This window comes from Cucumis sativus, chromosome 5, assembly GCF_000004075.3.
Source record: "Cucumis sativus cultivar 9930 chromosome 5, Cucumber_9930_V3, whole genome shotgun sequence".
NCBI lineage: Eukaryota > Viridiplantae > Streptophyta > Magnoliopsida > Cucurbitales > Cucurbitaceae > Cucumis > Cucumis sativus.
In genome coordinates this window covers 8,032,101-8,048,591 of record NC_026659.2, presented here as the reverse complement: position 1 = coordinate 8,048,591, position 16,491 = coordinate 8,032,101, and the positions used below count along the sequence as shown (strand labels likewise).

At 32.6% G+C, this 16,491-nt stretch overlaps 2 protein-coding genes across 4 annotated transcripts; one reads left to right on the top strand and one right to left on the bottom strand.

Moving 5' to 3' along the window:
• Positions 1-2,366: 2,366 nt before the first annotated feature.
• LOC101220905 (SEC1 family transport protein SLY1) lies at positions 2,367-4,942 on the bottom strand. Its single transcript, XM_004140356.3, has 2 exons — positions 4,739-4,942; positions 2,367-4,623 (listed from the first exon to the last, which is right to left on the bottom strand). The coding sequence occupies exons 1-2, from the start codon at positions 4,767-4,769 to the stop codon at positions 2,780-2,782; spliced, it is 1,875 nt and encodes a 624-aa protein (XP_004140404.1). The 5' UTR covers positions 4,770-4,942; the 3' UTR covers positions 2,367-2,779.
• Positions 4,943-5,070: 128 nt separating this feature from the next.
• On the top strand, positions 5,071-8,196 carry LOC101220672. 3 transcript variants are annotated; one of them, XM_011656786.2, is made up of 7 exons: positions 5,229-5,245; positions 5,721-5,801; positions 6,641-6,709; positions 6,852-6,980; positions 7,351-7,413; positions 7,594-7,718; positions 7,805-8,196. In XM_011656786.2, the coding sequence occupies exons 3-7, from the start codon at positions 6,659-6,661 to the stop codon at positions 7,998-8,000; spliced, it is 564 nt and encodes a 187-aa protein (XP_011655088.1). In that variant the 5' UTR covers positions 5,229-5,245; positions 5,721-5,801; positions 6,641-6,658; the 3' UTR covers positions 8,001-8,196. The 3 variants fall into 3 exon arrangements, with proteins under 3 accessions (XP_004140403.1, XP_011655088.1, XP_031741635.1); XM_031885775.1 differs by lacking the exon at positions 5,229-5,245 and adding an exon at positions 5,326-5,617; XM_004140355.3 differs by lacking the exon at positions 6,641-6,709 and having other exon boundaries at positions 5,071-5,245.
• The last annotated feature ends 8,295 nt before the right edge of the window (positions 8,197-16,491 follow it).

Sequence of the window (16,491 nt, the reverse complement as noted above, 5' to 3'; positions counted from 1 at the left end):
TTCATACATACTCTTTAAAATAAACTGCATCTTTTTACTTCATTTTAGAACCAATATGGAAAATAAAAAGATAAAAGATGAATCATGAAGAGTGTTCATATTCGTATGATAAATTGTTGGTCTTTCGACTGTTGAGTTCAAAATTCAAATATAATAAAATCAAAATACAAGTGGAAAGGAAGGAAGTTAGCGTCAAGCGGCAAGATGCAATCGAGTATATCTTTTGACTCCATTACAATCTATTGTAAGTGATACTACGTGAATGGAATAGATGGGCTCCATCTCCGTTTTCAGAGAAGAATTAAGCTCTCATCAAAAACTTCAATGAAACTAAAGAGAAAAGAGGATGGGGTAGTGGTTTGATAGATTTCAACTTAGAAAGAATTCTCCAATATGAGGTATTTGTGTATAACATCCAGCTCTCGTGGGCTATTTATAGGTGTTGAACTTGAATATTTCAAGCATCCGAAGTCTGATTTCTTCTAACATTTAACATTAAATTTCATGCCCTGTCGCATCGTTTCATCGTATCACAGATCCATATGATCGGGTATAATCTAGACAATTACCAACCATGTTGATTGTCTTGTCGTTTCATCACTTTGTTTGTTTATTGTGTGGTTCTTTGGTTAATCGCTTGACATGTTAGATCAAGTGTAAGTATTGGTCACTACTTTTCTTCGTGTAGCTAATCTCTTCAAATTTTCTTCTTTTTCATCTTAATTTTACGTTCAAAACATTAAAACTCACAATAAACACGCATCTTTTGTAAACTTATGTTCGCATAATAAGTTTTTTCATATAAATTCATCATAGTTCATCGTCTTAAATCTCAATTTGGCTTCACTGTTTTAAATAAAATACTACAATAACTTAACCTTGCCACAAGATATCACATTTCAGCAAACACTTTGAAGTATTGATTTAATTTGGCAATAACATAAACTAAGTGAAGATCAACATGTGATTATTGATCATCAAAAGTCAAAAAAGGATACCACAATTCAACAAGGAGGTCTTCCCGGCTCTGAAAATTTCAACATATTAAAAAATACGAAGGGAATTTTAAAGGTGAAACAAAGAAAATGAAGCTCAATCTTTAACTTGATAACTTTAGACCCAATTTGATGCATCTCAAATGAAAACTTTTACAAATAATTGTTAATTCATATGAAAGTGTGTCCAGACAAGATAAACAGAACGAGGGATTAGTAAATAGTTGTTCGATGTACAGCTCTTGCTCAAGGAACAAAACCTGACAAATAATGGAAAATAATATATACATAACATGCAATACATTTTTGTACAAAGCATCTACTACCTATTTTGTATGATGGAAAGCAACTTTTTAGACCTCTCTTTTACATCCAAATAAAACTATTTGTTGTGTGTTAGAAGAAAGCTTGCGTTTGTACATCATTGAATATTCTTTGTTATAATTTTCACATGAAAGCATACAAAACTTTCCTCAATCCAAGCTAAAATGTAAGATCCTTGAGTACAGAGTAGACCAGTGAGGAAAATGAAAAGTCCAAGATTATCACACATCTACCTATCCCTCTAAAGTCACTCAGATTAGCAAAAAAGGGGGGAGAACGTGAAAAGGTAACAAATCATTTATACACACAAATAGAATAAATAGAACAAATCTCGAAGATTTACCAGATCCATAAGGAAGATAATGTCTACCGACCACCCTTTCCAGCACTGAAGATTTACCGGACTTTTAAGTTCCACAAGAATAGAATGGACCAAGTACAAAAAGAAATGGTTACGAGATTTACACATGAAAAAAAGGATGAGTTAAGGAGATTACTAACCTGTCCTACGGCAGCTATGGGAGGAAGAGCTTCCCAGAGAAGCATTCCCTCGTCTCGCCACCATGATCTCCCGAGACAGTGCAAGCTTACTGGATTCGGTTGACTAAACTGGTCAAGTTCTCCATGGTAGCCATAGAAAGATGGAAATACAGCGAAGATTTGAGGGTTCTTTTTTGGGAAAAGGAGAATGTAATAAGATGTGTTATAGAGTCATAGGGTTTTTTTTCTTTAATTAATCACATCAGTTTCTCTGATTCTCATGAAATATACCTATAATGTCAATCCAAAACTGACACTAAAGATCTACTTTTTTTTCATCTTTGATGTCATTCAAAAATTGACACTAAGGATCCACTTTTTTTCTTCTACCCTCCTGATATTGTACATCTGAACCTTCTTTTTTGGACCAACATCAAAGGTTAAATTTCTTGTAGTGAAAAAAGGAATGGGTATGACATTAAAAAAAAATCGTAACAAGAAATTTATTTAGATAAAAGAAATGAAGCCACTCAAAAATTAAAATGAGAACCACAACCAAATTAAGCAAAGCAAAACTGATTTTAGGAAGTGAATAGCCACAAAGAGAAATGAAAATACCTACAATTACACATATAATAATCTTTGTAGATATCATTTAACAAAGAAATTTAGGACTCAAGCTTTGACAAAAGAATGTTTGGCAAGTGAATTTCCAAATACATAAAACTTCTAAAGAATACAAAAAGTTATTAAAATGGACAAACTAACATCTACAAAGAAGGCATTCTTCCCAGATTATCGAAGGTTGAGGCCAATAAAGAGTCTGATTTTAAGAACATGAAAGTGGCCTTGTAAACAACTGATGTGGGTAGATTTTATAACCCAAGATGTTCTTGTGCAGATTTGCACCAATTTCTTTAATGAATTAGCCAATCCTAGGCACTGCAGTGGATAGAAAAATTTTACAGAAAGGAATTCAGTTAACGACCTGGAGGAGGAGGAGGAGCAGCTACATTGCCAAATCCCATCTTCTGCCCCAAAAGAGAAAGCTGCTCCACAAACTCAACTCCGGTGAGAATTTCGGTGCTACCGTATATTATATGCTTGATTGGTTGCTGATTCATTGACAGTTCTTGCAAGCTCCCGTACTCGACATAGTTACCCCCTCCAATCATGAACACAATGGCTTCCTTAAATGGTCCTTTCAAATGGCTACTACTTGTTCCAGAACTCGACTTTGGAGCACGTGGGTCAAATGTGAGAAAAGTATCAATTTCAGGGTTCGGTCTTCCATCCATCAGCCCCTCAACCGTCCTAGTCAGTGCAAGCTGCCTATCACTAGATAAAAGATTTTTAACACCAGCAGTCACTGCACTTATTGACTGTCCATATAGCTTTTCAGCCCAATCCACAAGGTTGCTTCTGCTAGCTGAATTTGCTGATGAGAATGAGGCATTTAATGACTTGATCTTCTTGACATATTGAAATGCACTGGTATCAACCTCTGATTCCCTCAGAGCAGCTTCCACAGCTTCAACTTCAGATGGATTTAAAGTTTCAGAAGAGATGAGATATATAACAGCAAATCGGAGCTTATCCGTTTTAGTACCCTTCCCTTTGAGTACACTCAGGAGTTCGTTTCTATCGATCCCTCCTCTGGCCATCATGTCATTCTCCTTTTTAGCATATGAATCAAGTGACCTCTCCTTGATCTCACCCAATAATACTGTAGCAATGTTTGTATGCTTATCAATAACTTGCTTCCTTTCAGTCAATTCTGGCAATGAGTTCACTGCATTCATCAAATGCTTTGTGTTCCCAATCAAATCTGTTCCATCGAACTCCGCTCCATCAGTACCACCAGTTCTTCTATTCACCTCATCAACATCCTTTTTATACTTATTCAACTGAGTCTCAATCTCCACTGCAACTTCTGGAAACTCCAAAGATCCGTTTCCCACCCAAAATGGGTCTGAACTATCTAATTCATATGATTTCATCCCACCCTTTTCACCCTGCACATTCAATCTATTCAACTTCAATCCTAGAACATCATGAACTAAAGGTCTGTACCTAAAATCATGCTGTATTCCTACAGATAACTCAAAATTTCGATCAAACAGACACAAAATGGGACGCTGGAAGGAGCTAGCAAATCCTCCACCCTCTGTAAACAAATTGTTCTTCGACAACAAATGATCTCTCAACCTCTGATCCAATGCCGAGGCAACCATTTCCGCGGGTCCTCCTCGTTGGCATCGAATGACAGGCACTACAGCAAGCGTAGCCAAAACACTAAACAACCCACTCACGATTCTCTCTATAATCTCCTCGATTTCACGATCTCCAGCAGAGGGATCGTTCAATTGGAGATATATACTCTTCTGTGCTAATGAAAACAAGTTATCTTCCAATGTAACAAACTCCAGATACTGGTCATGAACCTTCGAGATTCGTTGTACCGAATCCGAATTCAGCGTCCCAGATGCGAGATCCTCAAGAAGAGGACGAGGAATAGAAGAAGAGAAGTTTAAGTAAAAGCTATCGTAGAGAAGACGAGAAGCATCAGCAACAATTCTATCTATGTTGATCTTAGTCGGTTGGACGAAATAGACGGCGGGCACATCGTGAACAGGTTTTCGATCCTTGTCGATGAGAAAGTAAAGAGTGATCCCATGTTTGCGAAGATCCTTGACGTGAATCAAAGGGGATAGTATGTTCTGGCAAAATCTGTCGAAGATCAAGATCTTGTAAACCTCTTCTTCGTTCCCGGCCGAAGTTGAGTTTACCGGCTGGTTCAAATTCAACATTCGAATTATACATTCTGCAATCGCAAGAAGTTTAAATCAAATTCCAGTTTGAAAACACCAATGCAGCATCAAATTTCATTTCCGGCACTGCTCAAAACTGGGATCTAGAGAGAAACAAAGAGAAATCACCTGTTTGCTTCTGGCGAAGGTTCAAAGCCATCGCGATTCGTACAACAGTAAAATTCAGTCCCTTTTGTTGTCCAGATGAGAGAAATCGGAAGCTTCGAGCTTTTGGAGGATTCGTTCTTTCAATTCGCCGAAGCAGAGTTCTCGAAATGCGACGGTGGGTCGAAGGGAGAAGGAGATATCTGAATGTATACTTCTTCTATACGGCCGCTTGTTGTTTATTTTATCTTAACAACCAATACATGTTTGCCACGTCATCATAATGACTTGGTACTTTGACCCCTATGTAAACGTGGAAGTTTTCCATTGGCTAAAATGTACAATAACTTTCCAAATGATGTTAGTGTTGCATCGAATTCATGGAAAGTATTACAAATACCGGAGAGAGAAGCAGAGAGGGGAGTTCAGGTTCAGGGGATGGCAACGGCGTCGTTTCTGCGCAACCGATACTGGATTCTCAGGCATGGCAAGAGCATCCCAAATGAGAAGGGCCTCATTGTGTCCTCTACAGTTTGTGACTATGACCCTTTTTTTTTTACTTTCTATTCACTTGCTTTATTCTCTGTTTGTTGTTTGGATTGTAAGAAATTGGCGTTTTACTGGATTCTTGTCTTAAAAAGTTCTTTTTAAGGGTGTGGGGAATTTGACTTGTCTGATTTTAATTTGGGTGTGGAGAATTTTTCTCCGATTCCGAAGTTTCTTTTATTCTTCTGAAAAATGGGTTTTTGATATGGCTGTGGTTGAGGATTGTTTTGCTGCTTCTCTTATGTTCTTCTTTTCCTTTCAACCGAATTGTGTTTTGGAAATGAATTGGGCTGTGCGTGAATGCTGATTTTAGGCTTCATATCGTGGTGAGTTTGCTTGGATGTCTGTTTGTTAAGGGTATGTGCCTGTGATAAGACATGTTTATGTAGGTTTTGCTTGTCAGTTAGATTGAGAAGAAGAGTGAAGAATAGGTAATTGACTGAGTTTGATTCTGCTGTAGGAAAATGGTATCCTTCCGGAGTATCAACTTGCCCCTGAGGGTGTTGAACAGGCACGGTTGGCTGGAGTACAATTCTTAAAGGTGTTCTATTTTTCTCCTTAATCTGTGTTTCTTCAGGCTGTATTTCTGTACGTAGTAGTCCTTAGATTGTGCAAATGAGCGATTAGACAAAGTTGGTTATGTGTAAACTGTATTTGTAAGGGTAGAAAATGGAACAAAATGACTTTTCGGATGTTAATTGATGGCTTAGCTTAGCTCAAATTAACTTCAAAGTTAATATGTTGTAGAAAGAGTGAAAGTATCCTAGCTTGTCAAAAGCAAATAAAGTAGTTTTTGTTTTCCAGTTCTATTCTACACAATTCTAATTCATGACCCTTGTTTTTTCTTCCCAAAAGTAAAAATGTGATAGCTTTGCTTCTGAAACGCTTGTTGAGTTTGTAAATATCGATTTTAGTATGTCTGGTAATACTACGTTTTAAAGATCATTCAATCACACTTCGTGGAAACAATTTTAAGAACAAAAACAAGAAACTTCTGTCAACAGTGTGGTTTTACTGATTTTTTTCTGCTGAGCTAGACAAGGAGAGTAAGATTGTCTAACCATTTCAAGGAAATAAGGGAAATTTTTATATTTGTATGCTGTAGAATTGCGAGTCGGGACACATTGACATTGGTTTAATTTGTTTATTCTTTATATAACTGCAACAGATAGGTTTAATTTGTTTTTGCTTTCAGTATAACTCATGAAGCCCCTTGTTCTCTTTAGGTAGCAGCCACATTATGTTTAATACTGATTAGTGAATAACATGGGGGTTTTGGCCTTCATGATCATGATAATTAACACAATCCAATCAAAACTTATTTGGCTATTTAATTATGTGACTTGTTTATAATTGTATGCTTTATGAACTATATGGTAGGATCCAAGGTAATATGGGATGATTTCTCTTAAATGGCTTGGCTCTCCCACCCCAATAATTAACTTTTGGGTATGGTTCTTCAAGGTGCTTGAGTACCTAACACTATCATCTCTATCAATGTCGAGTCAATCTCAATTGGTCTTTTTTTATCATTCTTGGTCACTGTTGATAAGGAAAATAATGATGGATCAAAGCAATATTACAAGTGCAGGAATTGAAGGAAAATTCTATATTGCTCGAAAATGTTCGTATTTGCTATTCGCCATTCTCTAGAACAATTCATACGGCTAAAGTTGCTGCATCTGTACTGAATCTTCCATTTGAAGGTCCCCAGTGTAAGGTAAAATAACTGTCATATTTCATTTGTGTTTCTTTAAATAGTATTGGTTGAGTCAAATTTCGGATTCAATGTCTTCTTATTATTACAAGATAAATTGATAAAACCCAGATATATTAAATCTAAAAAATAACAGAAATACACAATAAACCAATTGATTTGAGGTACTTGGACCCTCAAGAACCCTTCTTGAGATCACACTCAAGCCTATCTTAAGATCACTCTCAAGCTAGTTCATGTACCAAATATTGCTTATCTTCTCCATTCCCCAATGCCTGTATAAACCAATAAATATAACTATCTTATTGTTATTATGCCCTTAATACTCTAATAACCCCTAATACCAATCCAATCATAAAACTTTGATTTGCAGATGATAGAGAATCTGAGGGAACGCTACTTTGGTCCTTCATTTGAGCTCTTGTCTCATGACAAAGTAAGATAGCCGTTATTTGTTCCGACTTAAATGTGTTATTAAGTTACATGAAATGAATTTGAAGGTTGAATGAATAGAGAAAGTAAGCAAAAGTTTTTAATGGGTTGTGTTGTGTTGTGTTTGGAGTTGGTGATAAAAGAGTGGTGGTGTTGATTTTGTGTGTGTTGGATCATGTAAAAGTATGAAGAAATCTGGGCACTTGATGAGGAGGATGCATTCAAGCGGCCTGAAGGTGGAGAAAGCGTTGAAGATGTTGCTTCAAGGCTTGCCAAAGCAATTCTTGAAATTGAGTCACTATTTCAAGGGTATTCTTTTACAAGCTTTATTATAGATGAAGTATTGTTGAACGTTGTTTGAAATTCATATCATAACAAGGATAAGGATAATGCAGGTGTGCAATCTTAGTGGTAAGCCATGGGGATCCCCTACAAATTGTTCAGGCAATGATGGGATCGGGCGGCAAGCAAGATGGATCAACTCCTTCTAATGATTTGTCATCAATGTTAGAAGCCCTCATGACCAAACCTATTCTCTCCAACCACCGACAATTTGCACTCCTCACCGGAGAACTTCGACCTCTCCTTTGAATTCCCATAACTTCTCAAAGGATTTATTCAAGAAACATGATAGCTTAAATGCTTTTTCTTTCTTTCTTTCTTTCTTTCTTTCGTTTTATTTATATTAATATAGTCATGGAAATTTGTATATCTTATCTAATTCTCAACTTATTAAAAAATTGATAAGTAATAAAAGTAGGTCAATATGTAAGATTTTACAACTTCACCAAAGATCTTCCAAAATATATTTTTACACCTTTTGAAAAAAGAAAAAGTTGATTTAAAAAGAAAAAAGGAAAGTATTTCTGTTTGCTCACAATGGAATTGATTTGTAATATAATAGGGAGATAAACGTGAAACAGCAAAATTGAAAAAAATGACAAAAGGTGACAATAATAAGAAAAATAGCAAAAGCTAGTGCATCTATTTATTTAATTATATTAATCTTGAATCTACCGATAATTCATCGATTCAAAGGACATATTATTTTACAAACAATCTTACAACAACTTCCTCTTATAATAATGGTAAATATGTCTACGAGAATTAATATAATTTTCGGTTTTTTATATTTTAAACCATTTATTAACATCAGTAATTATAATTAAATAATACATAATATATATTTTTTAATAACATTTTGAAATTATATTTTAGTCTAGATTCTTTAAAATCAGTGTAACTTACATTTACTAATATTTTTTATTCTTTTTATTTTAAAAAATTATTTTTAGGTGACATTTATATATATTTTTAAGGGGTAGTTACAAATTTAGCCATTAAATGTAAAATAATTAAATATATATCAACATTTTAAAAAAATTGTAAATATATCAAAATTTGGTAAATTCTATCAATGATAAATCTTGTTGTAAATATTGGTCTATCATTCATAGATCATACAAATGTTGAGTGATACAAGTCTATTAGCGATGGTTTTGCTATATTTGCAATTTTTTTAAATGTTGTTATATCCTTAATTATTATTCTTAAAATGATCATAAATTATAATTACTCTATTTTTAAAAATAAATAAATAATATATATTAAAATCTAGATGCATTACGTTCATTATTTTAAAATTTAAAATTAAAAAATATATGTTATTTATATCTATTTTTGAAAAATATTTAAAAAATATGTTATGTTTATATTATTTTGAAATATTAGTATTCATGTTATTTGCTTTTAAGATTCTAAATTCTGAAAAATGTGTATTTTTAAAATTTGTAAACTTTATGTTATTTGTTTAACATTTTTTGTCGATTAATTACAATCTTTACAGTACATCCTTTAGTATTAGTTTTCGAAGACAATAGTACAATTACAACAAACAACTTTTTGCTATAGTTTTACAATAAGTAAAGACTATTTTGGATGGTAGATGGATAGAATCTTTTCAGTATCTCGACTATCGCGTTGTTGAGGTATGTGTTCCATTTTCATCTTCGTTTCAAGGATTTGTAGAATATATTCAAGATAGACTTTTCCCGTTTTCAAATCTTTTCATGTCTTATTTGAATTCCATTAAGGGTACTCTGGAGGCCTCATATGCCATGTTGTTAGTATTCTTGAATATACTGATCTGAAACAATCTAGGTATACTTAATCACAAATACACTGTAATTTTCTTTTTTGAAAAAATTACAATTGGTCAGTACATAGAAATACACTATAATTTACGTGTACTGGTTAAATTTTTGTTAGGATTTATGTCCTAAAACTCGTAGATTGTAAATATAATTCATTGACCGTTATTTTATTAATAAAGTGTTATTATTGTAATTTCAATAAATGTTATTGGTTATATTATTAGTTTTGTCTTAATAACCCAAATCCAATAAACTGAAATCGTAAGTTGTTTGATGAGTCTTGAACAATATGTAGAAACATATATGGATCAATGTTCGAGATCAGCTTAAAGGGTCTATAGTATAGGGATAAGGCTGGGTACTTTATTTTGGTAACACTATAGATACAACTCATTTTGTATTTGATACAAATGCAATAATCCAAAGTGTTTGTGTAGATGACATGTGAGTGACTATATCTTATGCAATGAGTTTGCAAAAGATCATACTACAAAATGATAACCACTAGATGTAACTTCATTAACTAGTTAGGTTTTTATTTCATTAGAATGACCTAGGTAACTTAGTCTTAATCCTGAGTGTATTATGAACTTTTGTTCACGAGGGTTTGTCCTTTGATTTGTACGGGTGAGAGTGGTCAGATTGTCGACTCAATATGCTTATCATTTTGGAGACAAGACTGAGTGGGGAGCTGGAAACATAATTACACAAGATGGAATTCACTCATTTCCGACTTTAGGGTAAGTAGATGAGTGTTCCCTTAAATGATGACTTTGGGACTTGAGCAAAGGGTCCTACCCTCTCTATGGTATGAGAGGAGTTTCTATTTATTGGTTTGACCATAAACAAGTTGTTCATTAGAGAAGTGTTAGTATTTAAGGACTAGAGGTAACCCAAGGGTAACATGGTAATTTGACCCAACGGGTATTACGAACACTCCTGAAGGACTAACTTACTGTTATTGGTCTATATTCATGGACACAAAAATATATCTACAGTAAAAAGAGTTCAAATGTGAGTCTTTAGTGATGTGTACAAATAGTTAACGAATATTGATGAATGTAGTTAATGAGTTTAGTCAATTAATCTCATATCGTTGCAGTTTCTGATTTGTAGGTTCATTAGGTCTCCTTCATAGCTCGTAAAGGATAATGAGATTTATTTATATTGGTTGTAATTTGAAATGTTCAAATTTACTTTGGAATTTAATATAATGTATAGTGATACATTATAATATAAAGTTTATATTTTAATCATAAATTTAATTTTGGCTATGATTCAAAATTAATTTAGAAGAGATAAATCATTTCAATGAGTTCAAATGTGAATTGGATTCATTAAAATTAATGGTTACGAGAGAAATTTATATTTGAATATGATTCAAATTTAATTTAAGTTAAATATAAGATATTTAATTTAGCTAATCGAAGAATTAATTAATAGTTTAGTTTTATTTTATTTAATTTAATTAATTTAAAACAATAAGATGTTGAAGAGATATTTATTAAATATGATTTAATTAATTGATTAGTTAATTGATTAGTATATTTAAAATTTCTATAAATTTAAAAAACTCCAAACCCAAGTAAAAGAGTTATAAATGTGTAGAAGAAAAACAGGTTTTCTTAATAATTAAAAAAAGTAAATGTTTTTGCTCTAAGTTCCTAAAATAGTTTCTCTTAAACTTTTTTTTCTTCATCCAAATTGGTTCCCACAAACCAATCTCATCCCCGACGATAGAAAGATTTTTTATGGGTGGTGTCCTAATTTGGAGTTTTTTTATTCATAATCATCAAACTAAGTAAGTTTTACATTCTCTGTATCTTTTAATTTAAAAGCATGCTTAGCCTTTAAGTTATAATAAAAAAATTAGTTTATGTATTATTTTTAAAATGTATTGGTATTTTGGAATTTTCAAATTAAATTGAGGAATAGTTATGTAATATATTTCGCTGCCAATGACTTTTATCCCTTCAATTTTAACAGCATCTTATTTTTTATTTCACTGTTTGAAGGGAATCTTCATCTACATATATATGTACACTGATAAGTTCTATTACGTTTCAAATTTGATAAACTTGTACAAGAAGGAAACACACCATATTGGTAGTGTAGACCAAATTAGGAATATATACCAAGGTAGCAACAATTGATGCTTGTTTCCCAAGTGTATGTATGTTCTATTCTATGTATGAATTGTTATCATGGATTTATCATGTTGGGCTCCAATTAAGTGACTATTAGGCGACCAAAGAGGGTAATGCGTTAAAAGGTGCATTTTTATTCATGTGTTGCTAACCATCTAAACAGATGTGTAGTGTCGTGCAAGTTTTCCTCTCTATCGTCCAAGTGTACGCGAAGAGAGGTTTCCTGGTAAGTTTAGGGTCGAACATGCACAATATTTTCTTTTATCCTAGCTATTTATATATACTATGGTGCTTGGCAGTGCAAGGTGAGCATGGTGACATGATAGGTATGGACATTGAACTCATCCTAGGCATGACAAGGAAGAAACAGTTTAACTATCTAAATGTAATAAATTGTGTTTTAATAATATTCAAGGCGACATAAAGTATGTTTTAACTTTGAATTAGGGCAAGCTACCTCTTGGCGCCATCCCCATACTTGCTCACCTCTCGAAATCCAAATACACAGAGTTAAACTATGAGTTATATCTAATAATTTTATATGCATTTTAAGTAATTTTTCCTTGATTAAGGCGAGCAACCTCTCAGTGCTTTCGCCACACATTGGCATCTCTACAATATATGCGAAAGACAAACTTGGCGATAAGGTTGCATCGGTACAACCTTCTCGTCACTCGCGTAGCTAAATGTGTGTTCTCACTTGACAAATGATCACAGTCAATAAAATTATCCCTCTATTTAATATACAATGCTTTTGACATCCACATTTAACTTAGCAAAACTTAAAGTACACACTGGGATTCTTTAGGTACTAAAATACATTTTATTGCTAAAAATTTAATTAAAAATATTAAAGAGGGAAAGAAATAGGAAGATGAGAGAATGAAAGAAGAAATGCATTGCTTTGAAAAAATAACTTTAGGCCTCTCGGCCATGATATTCATATTACAAAACATTACAATAAAAATTTAAAAAGGAAGACCATAGAAGATGTTACACCTCGAAGTATGATTTTTCACTCTTTTAGCTCTGGTTTTTGCCTACTCCGTGAAGGGAAAGATGAAGGGGATGAACTCTCTCTCTCTCTCTTTTGTTCCAAGCTCTCACCGAAAACTCAAGAGAATGGAGAAGACGAATGATGTTGGAACTTGCTCTCCGGCCAATTTGTGCACACTCAGATCTAAAGTGAGAGGCTTTATTCATAGGCAAGAGTTGATATTGACAAGATGCCACGTGTCACAATGGCACTGTGCATATGTCCTTTCATTCTTTCTAACTTTCACACCAATCAATTTTGTTTACTAGTGACTTATATCACCTAGCTTGTTTCTTTGTCGTCGCGTTGGCTAGACGCAACTTTTTGCATAAGCATTATATCGTTGAGCTTCACTTTATTTGCCTAAAGTCCTGCAATAAGAACACTAAAAAGTGGTAAAACATGGACAAAGTTCTTTTGTATTACACTATTCCCAGAGTAATCAAATCTCTACTTTTTTCCTAGACTACATTATTTTACATACAATGCTACAATAATGTGTATTTCTACAAGTTATCACACCCTCAAATTTAAATAATGTTTGTCCTCAAGCATCATCTTAGGATTCTAAGCATGATTTCTCTTGTGCACATCGCTAAACCTTTCAAAATGCATTTCTAATCTATCTTGCATTCTTGCATTTCCCCTTTTCTTCGCATACTCTAAACTTGAAAATATTTCTAGATTCTAAACATGACAAGCTTAAGTCTTAAAATATCCTTGTTCATTTCTAGAAAATCTTATTTCCCTTTTTTGCGGAATGGTTGTAATTTAAAAAATTCTCAGTTCCTTTCTTTTTCTTGCAACCTTTTATTAGCCAAATTAATTATTTACGTTAGGCGTTGAGTGGAAAATCGTAGGTACTTTATGAGTTCGTTCCTCTCCTCAACTATAACTCTTATCGCCATTTATTTATTTACTCTCAAATTTTGATGAAGTTTTGCCTCTTACTTACTTTTGGTGAGAGGCGGCAACATAGGAGTTATTATTTCAATTGAATTTAGAATAACATAGTTTTTATTTTTTTAATAAAAAAACTTAAAAAGAAAAGGTTCCTTAATTTTTCGAACGCTTTAGCTCGGACCTCGCACACCCCCAAATTTAGAGTCTCGCAAGGTCCTCATTGCAAAAAAGTGAATGATAATATGAACTTAGAAAAATTTACAAAAGAGATTTGAGATAAAGTTTGCTCGTGTAAAGACTACCAGAAATATTTACTAAGTTTATTTCGCTTAGGAAAGTGTCATCGCTAGGTACAAGTTAAAATAAAGTATCGTTCTTTAAAAATTAGATACGTCCAAGTTGTCATAGTTAGAAATTCATGTCATATACTATCATTTAAGGTCAAGATACATTGTGTATAATATGTAATCGTAGTTGCCTTATGTAGTGTTTGTCTGTTTTGTATTTGTGCGTTCAATTATTGTAAATCTAACATATTGGTTATTTCGAACGAGAAGATTATACATCGATACCTAAGCAATGTGTTGGAGTTTAACAATGTTAAAGACATCCTCATTGAAGGAATGAAATTCCAATAGCGGAAGCGTATGAACGTCGTGCAAATGGAATTCAATTTGAAAAACAAAAAGAATACAAAGAAAAGCCTAAAAATGTTTCTAAGGAGGAAAAAGAAAAAGAAACTAACCTTTATAGATTCTCTTTGAATCTCCGAAAGAACACCATAAAGTCTTCCTCGTTATTCTCAAGGTGAAAATCAACATAGAATTGTGGGCTTCTGTGATTTGGTTTAGTGAAAGAAATATTTTTAGAGAGATTTCTTTTTCTTTTTGGAACAGAGAGATCGTCAAATACAATGAGCATGAGGTTATCATATATTTTATATAATCTTAACCGTTTTTAAGAGAGATGGAGGGGAAAGTTATCAAATAACTTTCTCCCTCTCTCTCTCACGTAGAATAACTCTTATTCTAATAATTAAAATAAAAAATATATATATTTAAATCATATTATATCTCATATATATAAACTTTATACTATATCATATATAATATAACTAATGGTTTAGATCTCTCAGATGACTTATAGTTCTAATATGAATCAAATTCATATTAATTTTAACCTATAGTTTATTTAGGAATCTTATAAATATTATTATTATTTGAATCATATTCAAATATTAACTTCTCTCATCAAAACTTTAGATTATATGTATCAAATACATTATATTATAAATTGTATTCTATACAATTTATTTAATTTAATCAATTCGAACAATTTAAATTAAACGAAAATAAATTTGATTCTCATTCATTCTTATTGAGCTAACAAGAGGACTTTATTGACCTACAGATTGAAGCTTCAATGATATGAAATTAATTGATTAAATTAATTATCCATCATTCCACTAAAGACTAAAAGTTGCAATCTTCTTAATGTAGATATATTTTTATGTCTATTAGATATAACCAATCATCAGTTCAATAATCTTTCACAAATTGCTCGTAAGTACAACTAGGTCAAAAATTACCGATTTGCCCTGTAGTTACATCTAACTTCTTAAATACATTGATTCTTAGAATGAATAATAAGTTATAGTCGTCCCACTACAACTAAACTCTTCTCGATCCGAGAAAGGTGTGGCACCACATTGTTTAAGTTTTGGAATCAACCCTTAAGAGAGAAATTTCTCTACTTACTCTATCTATAGAGAATGAGTGGATTCATTCTTGTGTAGTTGTGTTTCCAGCTCTTCAATCAAATGGATCTTGAAAATGGTAGACATATATTAAGTCGGTGACATAGGTCACTCTCACCTACGCAAATCAAAGAACTGCCTTTATAGGTTGGAGTTCACAACTCACTCAGGATTCAAATGAAGTCACCTATGGTTATCCTGATGAAATGTAGTCTCAACTAGTAACGGTGTTAATAAGAGAGACTATTCATTTTCTAGTTTGTTCTTATACAAACTCTTTGTATAGAATACCTTCGCACTGATGTCTCAGCATGAATGATTAGGATCAAATAATTTGTAACACTTTAGAACAATTGTAACAACTACAAAGCAGGTCGTATTCGTAAGTGTTACCTCCAACATTATCCATGTACTATAGACCATTTAGGTTATCACTTAAACATGATCTACTTGTATGTCTCCATATACATGTTTAGGTTACAATAGATAACTTTGAATGTTAGTTTATTGGTTTTGTGGGTTAATGCAACTAAATGTCAAATAAAATAAAAACACTTTATTTTATTAGATAAATAAAATGTTTGTATAAATATACAATTACAAACTACAAGACCACGAGATTTAGGACATCAACTCCAAAACTCATTATTTGGAATAAGATGGGATATGCTTCTTATTATAGTGTAGTTCGTATAGTAAAAAATACAGTGTAATTTCGAGAACAGATTGTCATTTGCATGGTTTAATTATATTAATCCCGACTTTGCCCTTCATTATAAGACAATTGATAGATTCAAAGTATAGTATATTTTAATGGCTCCAACATGAGGCACAATTTCGCAGATTTCACAAAGACAGATTTGGTATACATAATACATTCATTAATATTTTATATTTTTTTATTGTAGAATGTATATTTTAACGATAGTTATATCTATTTTTAAAAAAAAAACATATATTAAAATTGTTAATTTTCATAAATATGACAAAGAGACAAAATATTTAAGCCCATGAAACTAGTCACTTTTTAAAAATACTTCAGGTTTGTCTTTCCTTTTTATCATCTTTCTTATCTTTCTCTTCTACA

Coding starts and splice junctions, on each gene's coding strand:
- LOC101220905 (XM_004140356.3), bottom strand. CDS start 4,769: ATGGCTTTGAACCTTCGCCAGAAGCAAACAG. Junction 4,624..4,738: donor CCTTCGCCAGAAGCAAACAG/GTGATTTCTCTT, acceptor TTGCGATTGCAG/AATGTATAATTCGAATGTTG.
- LOC101220672 (XM_004140355.3), top strand. CDS start 5,153: ATGGCAACGGCGTCGTTTCTGCGCAACCGATACTGGATTCTCAGGCAT. Junction 5,802..6,851: donor CTGGAGTACAATTCTTAAAG/GTGTTCTATTTT, acceptor TTACAAGTGCAG/GAATTGAAGGAAAATTCTAT. Junction 6,981..7,350: donor TTGAAGGTCCCCAGTGTAAG/GTAAAATAACTG, acceptor TTTGATTTGCAG/ATGATAGAGAATCTGAGGGA.